At 41.1% G+C, this 17,561-nt stretch overlaps 1 protein-coding gene across 1 annotated transcript in view; it reads right to left on the reverse strand.

The window, feature by feature from the left end:
* Window positions 1-17,561, reverse strand: part of USH2A (usherin) — an 811,661-nt gene that overhangs the window by 305,695 nt on the left and 488,405 nt on the right. The window contains exons 38-39 of the mRNA XM_047754984.1: window positions 5,255-5,405; window positions 4,509-4,651 (exon numbers count right to left, since the gene is read on the reverse strand). Coding sequence (XP_047610940.1) covers window positions 4,509-4,651; window positions 5,255-5,405 — 294 coding nt within the window. The remainder of the gene's footprint in view (window positions 1-4,508; window positions 4,652-5,254; window positions 5,406-17,561) is intronic.

The following is a 17,561-nucleotide window of genomic DNA, read 5'->3' on the forward strand; positions in this document are numbered from 1 at the left end:
CAGAGTATGCAGTGACATTCACTCAGAGCTACTTGGCTCTCAAATCAGCAGAGTAAATAATTTACTCCACGGATCTTCCGTTGTGGATAAAATAGAGACCCACGCCACTGTCTGAAAGGATAAACATGTCAGCATTCAGAAGTTAACATCAAAAGCAATTAGGACATCTACTTGAAACAGAAAAGCAAAATCTTAGAGTTCACTTTTTTTTTCATTAAATTAAATCAACTGATATAAGTATGTGCCGCTCTGGTTTTAACAATATTTCTGTTCTTCTCTCCTAAGATTCAGGTTGACAGCAAACTCCAAAACACCCTAGAAGAAAGATCTGTCCCGGAAGTTCCCACTGTGGCTCAGTGGTAACAAACTGGACTAAGATCCATGAGGATGTGGGTTCGATCCCTGGCCTTGCTCAGTGGGTTAAGGATCCTGCACTGCCATGAGCTGTGGTGTAGGTCACAGACACGGCTCGGATCCGTCCCCAGGGGTGTGGTGTAGCATGGCAGCTACAGCTCTGATTTGACCCCTAACCTGGGAACTTCCATATGTGTCCCTAAAAAAGACAAAAATAAATGTCTCATGCAATATTAGTTTTAGAATTTAAATATGCTGAAAGGCACAGATGAACTGCCCTGTGACAGTACCTGTGACAGGTATATGGAGGTTCCCAGGCTAGGGGTCCAATCAAAGCTGTAGCCACTGGCCTACACCAGAGCGAGAGCAGCACGGGATCCGAGCCATGTGTGCAACCTACACCATAGCTCACAGCAACACCAGATCCTTAACCCACTTGAGCAAGGCCAGGGATCGAACCTGTGCCCTCATGGATGCTGGCCAGATTCATTTCCACTGAGCCACAATGGGAACTCCGGAAATCCACATTTTTAAAGAAAAGTGGGTTGTCTCATATTTTCACATAACGAGAGGATTTTAGTAGGCAAGAGTATGTGCACATTTAAGCTGAAGTTGGAGAAATCTTCCTTTCCAGCCAACTACCATTTCTTTTCTAAGATAGCTTTTTGCTTTTTAATGATTTTTACTTTTTTCCATTATAGCTGGTTTACAGTGTTCCGTCAATTTTTCTGCAGTACAGCAAGGTGACCCAGTCACACATACATATATACATTCTTTTTTCTCACATTATCATGCTCCATCATTAATGACTAGATATAGTCCCAGTGCTATACAGCAGGATCTCATTGCTAATCCATCTTTTCTTTTTTCTTTTTTTTTTTTTTTGGCTGTGCCCACGGAAATTCCCAGGGCACGGATCTAACCCGTGCCATAGCAGTGACAATGCTGGATCCTTATCCACTCAGCCACCAGGGGACTCTCCAATTCCCATTTCTTCATGCACATATTGTGTGGAAAACAGCTGTAAATACGTATGAGCAGGAACAATAATAAAATCAGGAGTCATGGTTATTTCTGGCTGAAAGACATCAAGAATTTCAGCTACGGGTCTTCACATTATTATCCCACACTCCCAAGTCCAACACAGCCTAAATTCAGACAGGCCAGGTGCTTGAGTTACCAGAAGCATGCTAAAAAAAAAAAAAATCCTGTGTTGTTTGTATTTATCTGGTTGCAAATAGCCGAACACTACACTGACCAAGCTGGCTGGAACAAACATTTTTTATTAGCACAAGTTTAACGGGATTTAAAATATTCATAGGAAATGTGCATTATTATTATTTGGCATCAGCACACTAGATTTTTAAAAATGCATGGAACTGGCTATCGGGGGCACACTGATGTAAATGACAAATTATTTGGGAAAAAAAAATCCATTAAAATTCTTCACAGCCTTTTCCTCCATCCACAGAACCTCTCTGTGCACCCAAGCACTTGTCTCTCTGGCTCTAGTTCGTTTCCTGCCTGGGTTTCTCCTTCTGGGTTCAGCTGCGGTCACCAGCTTGATGGAAATCACGCTCTCACAGGACCACGCTCAAAATATTGCTTTTGGTGACATTTTTGGGCACCGGAAAGGCTTGTGGCTTTGGTTGCGGTGGAAGCTGGTGCGACATTTAAATGCGGGCATGAAGTGACTTCTCAGTTTCATTTTGTAAGGGGATACCCAGACCTTCCACAGGGGCAGCTGCCCTTTGCTGGATGGGAGGTGCTGCTGAGGCTTGAGGAGGAAGTGGGATTCCGGCGTGGAGCTGTCAGCGGGAGTGGTTTTACACGCAAGGCTTTGAAGCCTTGACGGAAAAACTGCTGGTGCCCAATGCCAATCCCTCCATCTCTGCCAACTCAATTGCTCATCCCTTCAGAGAGGGCATCCATCTCCACTGATACCCAAAATATACAGGACACTGTCATCACGTCTCAGGGGTGCGCAGGCACTGGCGACTTCACCTGGAGGGGCCGGCCTTTGGCCCCTTGCTCGTGTGTGACTTCCCAGTGTGCCCGCGACGCAGAGGAAGGAAGAGGTCTTCCGTTTCCAAGAAAGGATTTCAGGGAAAATAACACCGGGTCTCATGAGGGCATCCCTGCTATCGAATCAAACGCGGCCAATTCTCCATGAAGGCAGTTGAAAGGGCCACAGCATTCACTTCGGAACCAGGCCCTAAAACTCTCACAGAAGGCAGCATCTCTGTGCCCCAAAATTTGAACCATGCTGAGTGGGTCAGACCTGCTCTATGGTACGATGAGTCAGGAGCGAAGTTTGCTCAACCAAGGGTGCTGTGCCCACTGGTACAGGGTTTCAGACTGTGTTTACGTGCCAGCGTCCTGCCTGTGGGCAGGAGATCCTGCCCCTAGTCCATTAGGATCGCCATTGAGGAGATGCAGGTATTGCCCCCTCTTGGTGGGACTGGAACCTGTGGGTCCCAAAAAAGACTGGTTGCCTCCTTTTCCATGTGACACTCAGTGGGCTGCGTGATTATCTTTATGTAACCTCTACAGGGTACCACCACTCATCTTATACCTAAAAAGGAGATTAAAAATCTATTTTCAAGGAGTTTTCTTATGGCTCAATGGGTTAAGGATCTGGCATGTCATTGTAGTGGCCCAGATCGCGGCAGTGGTGCAGGTTCGATCCCTGGCCCAGGAACCTCCACGTGCTATGGGCAAGGCCAAAAAAAAAAAAAAAAAGAGAGAGAGAGAGAGATATCTATTTTCAGTTGTTTTTTAAAAAACAATTCTTCAGAAATCTATTTTGCATGGGAGTGCTCCGGTTCAGCAACCTGTATACAGTTGGCACACGTGTTATCAGAGTCCCCAGCGTGAACGGAATGTTCTCTCTAAAAGGGAGGTCGGCTTGCTGAGTGGTGCCTCGGGCTCTCAGGGCCTTGGGTGTCGTTTATTGCACTGAGCTGATAATTTACTAAATGGTACCCTTGAGACGAAGAGACTGGATGTGTCCTTGCAAAGTACCTAACCTGCTCCCTGGGAGTAATTACGAATTGGGAGGAATGGATGAAGTGTTATATATTATTGTGCATAATGGTTTTTTTTTTTTTTTTTTTTTTAATGAAGCAAGCATCAAGGAAGGTAGACAGTTCTGATTCTATTCTCCTTGGATGTCTTATTCTCACTAAAATAATATGAGTAATGATATTGTAAACATCAAGGAATCTACTTAATATACAATTGATATTGTTTCACATGTGGTGCCTTTTGAGATTAATATCTAGCCTTTTGAAAGTCACTTGGGGCCTCATTGAGTAGAGAGCCAGAATGGCAGTTGGCCAACAGAGAAACCTCCTCTAAGAAGCCTCTGATTAAAAGACTTGACAAGATTAACCCTAAAAAACTTCACTGTTCAAAGATACAGTGTCCTCTTTACTCAGTGTAGCTTGATTTAATTTCTTTCTAAAAAAAATTAGATATCCACCCATATGCTTTTTTAAGAGGTAGTTTGTATAAAACTAAATATCATAGCCATGTATATATTATATATATATATATAAGCTAGTAAAATATACATATGCAAGCATATGTATATAATTATATACATAGTTTCTTCCATGAAAAACTCTTTATTGTCTGACTAAGGCAATCTCCATCTACTCTTTGTAATACATACAGAATCACTGTTATCAGCTTATTTGTCTCTATTCTAGAGGCTGTCTTTCCGGTCTAAGAAAAGATACAATGGAATCTGTTTCCAGAAAAAGGTATAAAGACCTGGCAACATCCTCATGAAGTAAGGTCCAGACTTCATGTTCTTCCTGCAGAGAACACTTGTGATATTTGTTCCTGGAGTAGAAGGTGACAACCGTTCTCTTTCAAGACACCTAGAGGGACTCCCAAAGGACTGAACGAGGCCATAGCGTGATTTATTGTGAATTATGTCTTCCCAGCTGTAGGTCTAACCCTCCAACCCTCCAGGCTCCCATTTTTTCTTCTTTCTGGAGGCTCTGACCACCCCGGCCCTGGAACAGAGTCTTGTTATTCAGCATCAAGAAAAGAGAGGAAGCTTATTTCTTGTTTTGGAAAAAGCTGACGAAGTTAAAACTTCCTAACGTGGGGGACATGTGGCTGTGCACTGTCTGGGCACTTACTGTCCTCTGCGGTCGTGAACAGGACCCACGCGCTACGCGCACTGCCGAAAGCATTGGAGGCCACCAGCTGAAACGCATACTCCGTGTGCGGCTGGAGATCTCTCGCTTCGTAGCTTAACGATGCAGAAGGATTGGAAAATAACCTACGTGGGAAAGAAAAATTAACATTAGGAAGCTTTAAACATTCAAAGAAAAAAAAAAAAACAGAACAAGTCAAGTCCTATTGAAAAGAACTTTCTGGGAAAGTCCACATAACCTTTCAGTCTTGCAATTTTCTGTCATTGCATGACTGACCTTTTAAAATAAGTAGGTTTTGGCTAAGGGTTTGTAGTATTGCATTTAAATGAGATATAAATTCTAGTCACATGGAGTAGTTTCTAGCCTAGTATTGAGACGTAGCACCACATGGAATTTGTAGAATAAGCATGACGATTTTGCAGTCAGACAACGGTTTTTGTGGGGTTCAGGTGCCTGCTTGTTTTTGGCAATATGCTGATGAAAAGTCAAGGGTGAAGGACTCTTATTTTAATGCTATAGAAATGAAAACTAGATATTTTTGCAAAGCAAATAATTATCTCCTAGGGTGTTGCTTTTTTTTTGTGGTTGGTTTGAACTTTTAAAAGGGGGCCTTTATTTGCGGCAAATGCAAACGGACCTATTGTTCCAAAAATTTAAGATCGAGTGAACTATGGCTACTTTGAGGAACCTGGGTGAGAGTTAGGAGGGTGGACAAGTAGGACGCTCACTCTTGAAGCCCATGGGTGGAGGGGCCGGGCCGCATCTGGAGCTGGTATCTGGGCGAGCCGGGAGCGTTGTTACGAGCTGGTGTAGACCAGACAACCTGAAGACTGGTTGGAGTGGCAGATGAAAGCCTCGGAGGCAGCACACCATCTGGAGCTGTCGAAAAACACAGATGAATTAGAGCAGAGAAAACGGTGGAGAACATATGCTGGATGGAATCGAAATGCTCCATATCCTGGAAAAACTGTTCCTCGGGATCAGCAACAATGTTAAACATGGTCCATTTAATTTAACATTTTCCTTCCTGAACTACTGTACTTCCTTAGTGTTCATTTCAACGCAATTACATGGGTAGCTCCGTCTCCAAAGCCCCCAAAGAGCGAGACAAATGAACGTGCAGCACAAACGCACCTGTACTCCTGTTTCTCTAACTGAAAACATAGAGGGAATTTAGTGAAGCAAATATTAAAGTGCTTTTTAAAGTTAACTCTTTGCTCGACCATCAAGCGACTGAAGACGGAAGGGGTCCAGATCGTTTATTTCTTCCACTGACCTCACCCACTGCCTCCGTTTTCTTTTTCTTTGGCCACGCCCACAGCACGCGGAAGTTCTGGGGCCAGGATCGAACCCGTGCCACAGCAGTGACAATGCCATGTCCTTAACCCAGTGAGCCACCAGGGAACTCTATCCATTGCTTCCTTCAGCACACCACTGCCGTTAACACAACTGGCTTTTTTTGAGGAAGGTTTATTAAAATTGTATTTCTATACAATAAAAATATTAAGGCACAGTCCAGCCTTAATTCTCACTTAGGAAAACATAAAAGCTAAGCTTCTCTCCTTGTGTGTTTCATACAGGTTGCAATATGAGGCATTAGATTTTTCCTAGTCGAGTTGACAAGGAAACAGGTTGCAATATGAGGCATTAGATTTTTCCTAGTCGAGTTGAATCTTTGGCAAAGTCTTCCTGAATTCAGCACACCTGCTTGACATAACCTACAAGGGACATCTCTTTGGATAGTTCTAGGAGGCCTAACAGAAATGAGTGAAGCTTATTCCATGAAAAAATTAAAAACAAAACTGACAAGAAAACTCTGGTTATTAATTTTTCCAACAGATGTAATCTGAATGAACTTCTCATATCAGGGTGTGTCCCAAAGCTGGTGAGAAACTGATGGAATCTAATTCTTCCTTCCTCATCACTGGCGCTTCACTAGACACAGAGTTCGCAGGCCCGTTCTCCGGAATTGGAGAGGACATAAAAGCCACAGACCATGTCAGGTCCTGCATAAACAAAAGTTGCCTCAGAGTTGTTTTCATCATTTGGATTCCTACTCCCCCTTTGCCAATGGCCTCCAGTAATCTTTGGTCATTAGGGGCTTATAATCATCAGAATGGTCCTAAAAAATTGCATGATAGTAGCACGTACATTATGCTAAGGGATGTTCAGATCAGTCCAGTATAATGCTAATAATAGCTAACAGGAATTACCAGGACCCAGAATAAGATGCCTTTGCGTTTCTGAGAGCAGGGATGCACTGGCTGTCAGAGAGAGAAGGCACCACCCACCACCACTGGGCAAAGATGATGGTAGACTGAGGCTGCAGGTGCAGAGGCTGTAGACCTGGTGATGGGAAAACAGCAAAGACCTCTTCTGATGGGGTCCACTTTCTCAGAGAGCAAAAGGAAAGCAAAGGCATCTGCTCTGTGCCAAAGTGTGAGGGTGAACTGGATGCTCGAACACAGAAGAAACAGCATGAAGTAGTTCTCAGGTGGCGGAATTGTGACATACCTGGGACACGCTGTCCAGGACAAGATACCCAGTGACTTAACTACAAGTCTTTGATTTAAGGGACATTTGTTGGTGAAGACATTTTAATGGATATGTTATCTATGGATACAAATACTTGCAACAAGGAGTTCTTATTTGAGACATTCTAGAATTCATTTATAACAAATGCACACATAGAAGAAGAGCCTGGGCAAAAAGTAATGTGCAAACTGCACACCATGTGTAACATAGAAAAGCCTGACCCTCATTTGACTGTTTGGTTTTTTTTTTCTGTCAAGGACTATACCATCACTGACAACCCAAATTCTAAAGAAGAATCAGCTAAGTCATCAGCATGAAAAAAAATTATTTTTAAATATTTACCAAAAAAAAATCATTCAAGTGTTACAAACTGCACTACCGTGCTATTTAGAAAGAAGGAATGCCCAAAAGATGCTCTGTGATAATAATAAAGTCTCTTGGATGGTCTTTTGAGTGATAACAAAAAATGTGCTCCATTAAATTGGTCACACTCTGATTATATAAAATCCCCCCAAATTTCCAAACAGAGTGCTCCTCTTAAATTATTGGCATAGGACTATTCATTCTGCATGCTTTTGCTAACACTGAATTCTGGAAACCCTTTTTCCCCTCTGGTTAACCCCTTTTATCCTCGGCCTAGTCCTCCGAGACCCCTTAGCAACGAAGTAATAACTGGGAACCAGCCGTAATTCCACCCCCTGGTTTCTTAACACAAGAGCCGTGTATCTATCAGCTTGATATATCGTCTCCAAGATGCGATGTTGCTCAAAAGGCTTCTCTCAAGTTAAAATGACCCTCACGGGGCAAGCACTCCACAGACCACCTCCTGAATCAACGCCTCCTGTCCAGTAAATACTAATTCTACACGGCAACTGGATAAAACAGCTACCTCGATCTATCAGTTCAAAGGAAGGGCGTTTTTAAGAACATTTCAAATTTCACCTTTTTTGGAAGGCAAAATGAATACAGAGCATTAAGCCATAAATTAAATCACAGAGCAGACTCGTCTAGATAGCATACTCTTTTGAATGTAAGAGTTTACTAAACCTGTACACGCTATACACTTGTGGACGCGTCCCTAAATGAAAAACAGAAGGCCCCAAAGCTTTGGTCCACACAGATTTATAGAACTCTTGGAGGGAGCTCTAAAAAAACAAAAACAGAGGCTTTTTTTTTTTTTTTCATGCGGCCAGTAACTACCAAAATTATATGGCCAGAAGAGGAAACTTTGGGGGAGAAAATGAATTCAATATGCTTCTTCTTCTTTTTTTTTTATGGCCACACCCAAATCATATGGAAATTCCCAGGCCAGGCATTGAATCCCAGCCACATCTGTGACCGACACCAGAGCTGTGGCAACACTGGATCCTTTAACCCACTATGCCGGACTGGGGATTGAACCTCTGTCTCCACAGCAACCTGAGTTGCTACAGTCAAATTCTTAACCCACTGTGCCACAGCGGGAACTCCTCGACGTGCTTCTCACATGCTCTCATCCCTCAGGCCAGCCCACCAGCTGGTTACCATTGCAGGGTGGTTTCATGGTGTATTTGCGTGCATTTCAAAATACTGGAATCAAGTAATGCATTAAGATATCAAAGAAGTCTATATATTTTGTATACTTTTTTTTTTTTTTTTAAGGGCCAAACTTGTGGCATATGGAAATCCCAGGGTAGGGGTTAAATTGGAGCTATAGCTGCAGCCTACACCACAGCCACAGCCACACCCGATCTGAGCCACATCTGTGACCTACGCTGCAGGAACACCAGATCCTTAGCCCACTGAGCAAGGCCAGCAATTGAACCCACATCCTCATGGACACTATGTCAGGTTCTGAACCCGCTGAGCCACAAGGGGAACGCCTACATATTTTGTATTCATTTCCGACCTGTCATAAAAGATACTGAATACGATGCTGCACAGGGTTCTTTGCTGGGGGTAGGGATGGGACAGAATAAATAGAAGAGGGGATTAGATCACCTACTTTTTATTTAACACAGAGTGTGTACAAAGCATAAGAGAGGTGTGAGTACTTCAGGAGTTTTAGAAGTTAGAAATTCATAGCCAAATACATGCTAGACCTTGGCTTTCAGAGGAACAGACACAGTCATGGAGCCCTGTTAAGCAGTTCACGGGGAGCAATCACACATCCGCAGCCTAATTCCTGTGCCCGGAATGCCCATGACCTCTGCCCGCACTCATACCAAGCAGAAGGGATGCTTCCTACTGGTTTCCCTTGCAATCCGCCTTCAGCCCAGCCCAGCCGACTCTCTCACTGCAGAGACGGAATGGTTCCCCTGTTAACAGAAGAGAAAGCATGGCCTTTCATCTCTATGCATCCTGGCGGCATCGCTGAATAGCCTGGCACATATTCAACATCCCCGGGTCACACATTTTCCTCTCATTTTCTGAGATAGCTACATATGAGCGAGGATTTTAAATTCTAGTTTCCAGAATGGAAAATTAAAGTTCGGATGCATATATGGAGTCGTTGAGTCATAAACAAATTGAAAACAGAAGGCAAGACTCAATTTCCAGTCACTAAACCATATGTCATTAAAAAAGATATTAATTATGAGGAATATGCAGATGTGCTAACAAATGGACAGTCAACCTTGAGCACAAGGATGTACAAATAGAGCAGCATTAAACAGTGACAAGTCGGTTAAAAGAGATTCGACGTGAGCCACAGAGTCCCCCAATAGCTAACTTTTTGAACACACACTGTGTGCCAGGCTCTTGAACATAATTATTTATAATCCTCAGAATTATAGGATGAAATTACAGTGTTATCTCTTTGTAGTATAGATAAAGAATCTGAGGCTCAGAGGTCACACACCTTATCTCCAATCACAAAACTGGTTACCGGCAGAATGAAGATTTAAACTGGGACTGGTTCAGTTCAAGGACAGTGCTTTTGTAGTTTTATACCCCAAAACAGCATGTTACAGCAGGTCATTTACAAAAGAGAATAAATATTAAATACATTCAATAAATATGAACAAAAACCATTTTCAATATTAAATTTTTAATCGATTAACTTTTGTAAAGTTTGGAATTATTTTCTGTCCCAGTCACAGTCTTTCTCTTTTTCTTTCTTTCTTTTTTTTTTTTTTTTTTTGGCTGTGCCTACATACAGCATGTGGAAGTTCTCAGGCCAGGGATGGAACCCATGCCACAGCACAGACCCAAGCCACAGCAGTGACAATGCCAAATCCTTAACCCGCTGCACTGCCAGGGAATTCCCCAAGTCACATTCTTAAGCAGGACTTTCCTGGTCATATTTCCTTATCATAGCATCTCCTTATCATCCACAAGGAATCTCACATAAAAGGACAAGTAGGAATTTGCTAGTTCTCCAGAAGGAGTCGAATCCCACAGAAATATAGTGAAATGCAAAATGCAAAGTGGAGAGCTCTTTACCTTAGTAAGAGACGTATATATATATATATATATATATATATATATATATATATATATATTTTTGTCTTTTGTCTTTTTGTTGTTGTTGTTGTTGTTGTTGTTGCTATTTCTTGGGCCGCTCCCGCAGCATATGGAAGTTCCCAGGCTAGGGGTTGAATCGGAGCTGTAGCCACCAGCCTACGCCAGAGCCACAGCAACACGGGATCCGAGCTGCGTCTGCGACCTACACCACAGCTCACGGCAATGCCGGATCGTTAACCCACTGAGCAAGGCCAGGGACCGAACCCGCAACCTCATGGTTCCTAGTCGGATTCGTTAACCACTGTGCCACGACGGGAACTCCGAGACGTATATTTTTAAAAAATTAAGTATATCTAGAGGTATGTCGTGGAAGTGATCTTTGACCAGAGACTGGTCAAAGCATTTTAAATCTGAAGGCAGGATAGCTTAAATGCTACCAAGTCTAACTTCCCACCAAATAAAGGATTCTTGCCCAAACATCCTAGGCAAGTGACATGCAGGTGTCTGCCCATTATCGGTGATAGGAAAAGAGTTGCTTTGTAAGTTGCCCCATGGCACTGTTGTTCTTACTGGTAAGTTCTTTCCGAGGTGCAACTGAAAACTACATTCCTTCTATAGAACTTAGGGTGAGTACGCCCTTTTGTCCACATCAGGGCCTTCTGAGAGCAAAACAGGCTCCCGGGAATATCTCACAGGGGTGAGGCGAGCTTTAGCAGGCAGGAACTGGGACATGCTTAGGCAGTCGGTGCCAGTGGTTTTCATGCTAGTGGCGCTGAACTCTTGGGGACCTCATCTGTGTCCTACCGATCCCCCCAAATAAGCCACCACTACCGTTGCAGGAAAGAGCTTCAGGCATTTTAAACCAGCTATCCTCTTCTCCGCCACATTTCCCCATTTCCAGTTAAACACCTCTGCTCCGTCCAAGGCATTTCATATGAGATGACTCCTCAACCATGACCCAGCCCTGTTACCTGATTTGGTTGTGATCCAAATAATAATAATAATAATAATAATTGATAATGTCCGTTTCGACCACCCAGCCTTGTACCTCAGCTACACCCTCCCTGGGCGTGTGGACTAGGGCAGAACACAGGCAGACTCCCACCCTCTTCCCTTGAAGGGATGCCACGGAAACCTCTTCACTGAGCGCCTTAAATCTGGCCTGCTTATAACATCAGACTTCATCACTGTGATTCAGATCGGCTGTGTGGTTCACAATGGACTTTGGAGAGCTAACCATGCTAAAGCAACAATTTTTCAATGAATACACAGAATCTCAGAGGAACGGTATCAAAGAAGCAGAGTGTTTAAACAGATACCGTGGTGCTCAGTACAGAGCTTTGTGTGACAGATGGATGGACAAATGGATAGAGGGATGAATACATGGAGAGATGGATGAGGAACCGGATGATTGATGATTGGTAGCAAGGAAGGTCTGCAGAAAGAAAAGCTTTCTCCTAGGACCCTAATAACTATTAGCATCCTGGCCATATTTCCCATTTATAAACAGAGACCTGATTATATGCAAAAATGAATAACTTTTCAAGGGAAAAGAGATTACTTGCTTGGAGAGAAACTAACCCAGGAAACATCAAATTAGATTTGAAATATCACTTTATAATACATTCATTTTATCACTGATTTCCTTCAATGTCCCTGTTTCACAGATGTGAAAACGGAGGTTAGACTAGTTAGCCAACGTGCCGAAGGAAAGGGTGTCCTGTAGTTTCATACGTGTCTCTTTCATTTCCAAAATCATAGACCATCTTTCAACATCAAGCTGAATCTTAAATTTAAGACTGGCTGCTGCTTTTCGCCATAGTACACCAAAGTTGGTAGTAAGAGCAGACATCTTATTTTTTATTTCTTTTTGTAAACTTTAGAGTGCTTGATGAATTTTGAGAATGCAGTACTGTTCATTAAATAAATATTAAACAAATGCTAAAATGTAGTTCTTGCAGAACCAAACAGATCCCCCTTTTAAAAGCATGTATTTTTCTAACTATAAAATAACACATGTTCAAGAAAGAAAATTACCAAACCAATGAAGAAAACAATTACCCGTAATTACACTACCCAGAGATAGCCACTGTTATACTATTATAGACTCTGCTGTCTTTTCCTCTGTATGTGTGTCTGTGTGTGTGTAATTTAAAATTAATATAATTTAAAATTATAATTTAAAATTGCATATGTAACATACAATTAGAATGATTATGTTGAATGTTCTAATATATTATTTTGTAAGCTTTGTTTGTTTTACAATATATGGTGAAAACTCCCTATGCCATGGTTTTAGTAACATAACTTTTCAAAACAGTTGCATGTAATGTCTTTATAAATGTAGGATATTCACTTAAAGCTTATATTGACTGATATAGAATGATACATTCAATACTATAAATAATATCCTGACTATTTCATTAAATGCTTCTTTTGATTTTTAGAATTGTCAGGTCAACAGTGATGAATGTTACTATCATTTCAGATATAAGTTGATAAAGTGCTTTCCAGAAAATAGTGGGTTTTTTATACTCCTATAGTAGGATATGAACGGTCCCATTTTCCAGTATCCCCATCAAAATGAGTATGTAATAACAACTCAACAGCAAAAAAGCCAACAACCCAGTGGAAAAATGGGCAAAGGACCTGAACAGATATTTCTCCAAGGAAGAGATACAGATGGCCAACAAGCCCATGAAAAAATGCTCAACATCCCTGATTTTTAGAGAAATGCAAATCAAAACTACCATGAGATACCACCTCACACCAGTCAGACTGACCATCATTAATAAATCCACAAATAACAAATGCTGGAGAGGGTGTGGAGAAAAGGGAACCCTCCTGCACTGCTGGTGGGAATGTAAGCTGGTACAGCCACTATGGAGAACAGTATGGAGGTACCTTAGAAATCTATACATAGAACTGCCATATGATCCAGCAATCCCACTCTTGGGCATATATCCAGACAAAACTTTCCTTAAAAAAAATACATGTTCATTGCAGCTCTATTCACAATAGCCAAGACATGGAAACAACCCAAATGTCCGACAGATGATTGGATTAGAAAGATGTGGTATATATACACAATGGAATACTACTCAACCATTAAAAAGATTGAAATAATTCCATTTGCAGCAACATGGATGGAACTAGAGACTCTCATACTGAGTGAAATGTCAGAAAGAGAAAGACAAATACCATATAATATCACTCATACCTGTTATTTAATGCACAGCACAAATGAACCTTTCCACAGAAAAGAAAATCACGGACTTGGAGAATAGATTTGTGGTTGTCCCAGAGGAGGGAGAGGGAGTGGGAGGGACCGGGAGCTTGGGGTCAACGAATACAAACTATTGCTCATGGAATGGATTTACAATGAGATCCTGCTGTGTAGCGCTGAAAACTATGTCTAGATACATACAATGCAACACTACAATGGGAGAAAAAATTATGTATACATGTATGTGTAACTGGGTCCCCATGCTGTACAGTGGGAAAAACAAGAGTGTGTTGGGGGAAATAACAATAAAAAATAAATTAAAAAAAAAAGAAAGAGGCCCCCCAAAAAGAATGAGCATGTTATATATCTGTATATTTTTGTATACTTATGTATGTATATTACATAATAATGTAACTATAGCATTAGAAATATAATTGTTACATAATATAAAATACATATATAGCATAATTACATATTATATAACTATATGACATATGCATTTAATACATAACTATACTTATAATTATTTAAAATGTATAAATTTAATATTATTTTTATAGTTACATAAGATATATGACATAATTATGTATAATCTATATAAAGTATGTATATATAAAATGTAAAATCTATTAAGTCCACAAATAATTAAAAGGCATCTATTTATATGCCAGGCACTATTCTATGTGTAGGAATATAGTAATAAACAAACTAAGGCAGTTTTATTAAGGAGAGAAACAATAGACCAAAAAAAAAAAAAAAAGAAATAGAAAATTTCCTCCCCTTCCTGCATTTCATAAGTAGTTCTTTTATCCCCCCCAGCTTTATCAAGGTAAAATTGACCCCACATTTGTTTGTATATTTAAAGTGTGCATTGTGATGATTTGCTAGACATAAACATTGGGAAGTGATTCTCACAAACAAGTTCATACCACGTCCATCACCTCACAGTCACCTTTCTGCTGTCTATGGTGAGAACAATGAAGAGCTACTCTCTTAGCAAATAAGCATTTCTAATATAAGTGGTTGGGAGGGAGGAGGGAGGAGCTGAGAGCAAAGCTGATAGACAGTTCAGGGGGGCTAGCGAGGGGAGATGGTATCTGAGCAGAGATTTATAAATCCCTGGGACATCTCTCGGGCTGGCCCAAGACAGGAGTACACTTGGCGTGAGCCATGAAGGTGTGCGGAATGAGTACGGCGCATGAAGCAGACGTTGGGAGGGAAGAAGGCAGAGAGGATGTGGTGATGGAACGGAGGTGGGGATGCAGAGGGAAAAGGACGGAGGTCAAGCCTGAATCCTAAGTGTCAAGTCAGCACGACTACTTGAAAGATGGGTCTGCTGGGGAGGAGTGGTTGGTGGGGAAGGACCAAAAATTTGGTTGGTTCTGGAATGTCTATTTTTAGAAAATAATTCACTATATGGGGCCTGGACTTCATGGGAATATTTGTGACTGGATGTATAAACTAGAAATTAAAGCCAAAAGACTATTTAAATATTTAAAATGTCCTTGTTGGACATTTAAGATTTCTAGTGTCTAAAACACTTGTTCAAGCATTTTGTCCAACTAAAACTTTGCTATCTTTGATACACTTTTTACCATATCAGATAATCCTGAACATCTCAGGTACTGGCTACTCTTTAAGTCCAGTTTGCGCTTGAAAACATTTTAAACTTAATTTATTATCAAATTCTGGAGATTTCTTTTTGTAGAATTTATTTTAATTAAACCATAGGCTAGACAGGTTGTATTGATTAAAAGAGGACAAACCTGTGTTCAAATCCTGATCATTTTACTTAGGAAGTGAGGACCTTAACCTCTCCGTGCCTGTTTCCTTTTCAATAACATAAGGATAAAAATGGTACATACTTCATGGAGTTGGGTTAAGTGAGTTCCTATGTACAGTGGTTACACAATGTAACATATACATAATGAAATGAACATACATCAAAAGCACTACGTAACTAAGCTTTTGCCACTGTTATGATCTTGACCTTTCACCCCAGGGTCATGGCATTGTCCTGATGGGTCTGTTACAGCTTCACCACCACTGGGATGTATTCCAAAATCTAGCCTCATGCAAGGGTCACGGAGGCATTTAATGTCCTGAAAAATATGTGGCTAGGTGAGATTGGAACTTACTAGGGAGACACAGCAGTAATGAATTTTTATTTTCTGGCAAAAGAGGAGACAGCGTTTTGGGGCCAACATCACAAGTGTCTTGCAGTTAATCCAGCTTAGAGTGTAACTCCTTAGTGGTTCAAGCAGCTCAAAGGACCACTCCATGGTCCCCCCACACCAGAGCGAAATTTCTATACATGGGAGAAGTAGAATGTTTTCAGGAATCTTACATGGTCATGGTTTATCATAAGCTACTTGAGAACAAGACTTGTACATTAGAATTTGTAGTTTTCTTCCCCATCTTTGATGACGTCACAGTGAGATCTCAAAACGCTCTTTGCAATAACCGTCAGATTTATGAAAGAACCAAGTCTGATCATCCACGATTTTGTAAGCACTTTAAAAATTCACAATGTTTAGCAAATGCATGCTCTGATTATACACATTAAAGAGCTTAAATGACCTTGCCATCTTAATTTTGATCATCTTGGTAACTAATTTTTACCTTATCAATCAGATAAGCCATAAAACTGAATGACCATTACATTTAGACAAAACCACAAGATAATGTTTAAGTATTCCTTACGTATAATTTATAATTAACATTCATCAAGCTAGATACTAAATAACTAACTAGATACTAAATAACCTACATAATCTTTTAATACTTAAAATTTCCTTTGACTTAGTATTATTTCCCCACTTAACAAATTAATGTAGGTTTAGAAAGGGATTAGATATATACTTAGTTGAGTGAAATTCGGGGCCTGTATTTTTTTTATTTTTGACTGTTTTTTTTAGGGCAGCACCTGCAGCATATGGAAGTTCTCAGGTTAGGGGCTGAAATTGGAGATATAGCTGCCAGCCTACACCACAGCCACAGCAACGTCGGATCCTTAACCCTTTGAGCAAGGCCAGGGATTGAACCCGCATCCTCATGGATACTAGTCGGGTTCACTACCCTCTGAGCCATGATGGGAACTCCACAGTGCCTGTATTTTTAACGCCAGAACACCTTATGGAAAGAGGACTGAGGTTGGGCTGGGAGTCATGTGGTCTGGAGGCCAACTCTCTAAGGAGAAAAGCACTTATAAAGATGCCCTGGTGAATTAGAAATTTTAAAAAATTCAGGAGTTCCCGTCATGGCTTAGTGGTTAACGAATTCGACTAGGAACCATGAGGTTGCCAGTTCAGTTCCTGGCCTCACTCATTTGGTTAAGGATCTGGCGTTGTTGTGGCTGTGGTGTAGGCCAGCAAGAACAGTTCTGTTTAGACCCCTAGCCTGGGAACCTTCATATACCGCAAGCGCAGCCCTGGAAAAGGAAAAAGACAAAAAAAAAACTTCAGAAAACTAAATACAATAAAAGTTACCATATGTTAAAATAATGTGAAATGTTACATTTTGTTAATTCAGAAAACTTACATTTTATTTCAGAACATAGGCATAATAATATTAAAACACCACATTCATTTGACCTTATTATTGAGTTAGAGAGTGTGATTATTGCATTATTTTTACAGTTCCTTGTGATTGCTCCAAGTGCCAGGCTGGGACTCAAATGTGGGTATTTTGACTCAAATCTCCATCCTTTATCCTGTTTGCCATGCAGCCTCCTAAGAACTAATTCCATGTTTCATGGGTGGTGCTTTCTTGCTGTGTCTTCACATGGTGGATGGGGCCAAGGGACCCTAAAATTACAAATCCTAACGTAT

Source organism: Phacochoerus africanus, chromosome 12 (genome assembly GCF_016906955.1).
Source record: "Phacochoerus africanus isolate WHEZ1 chromosome 12, ROS_Pafr_v1, whole genome shotgun sequence".
In the NCBI taxonomy this organism is placed as follows: Eukaryota; Metazoa; Chordata; class Mammalia; order Artiodactyla; family Suidae; genus Phacochoerus; species Phacochoerus africanus.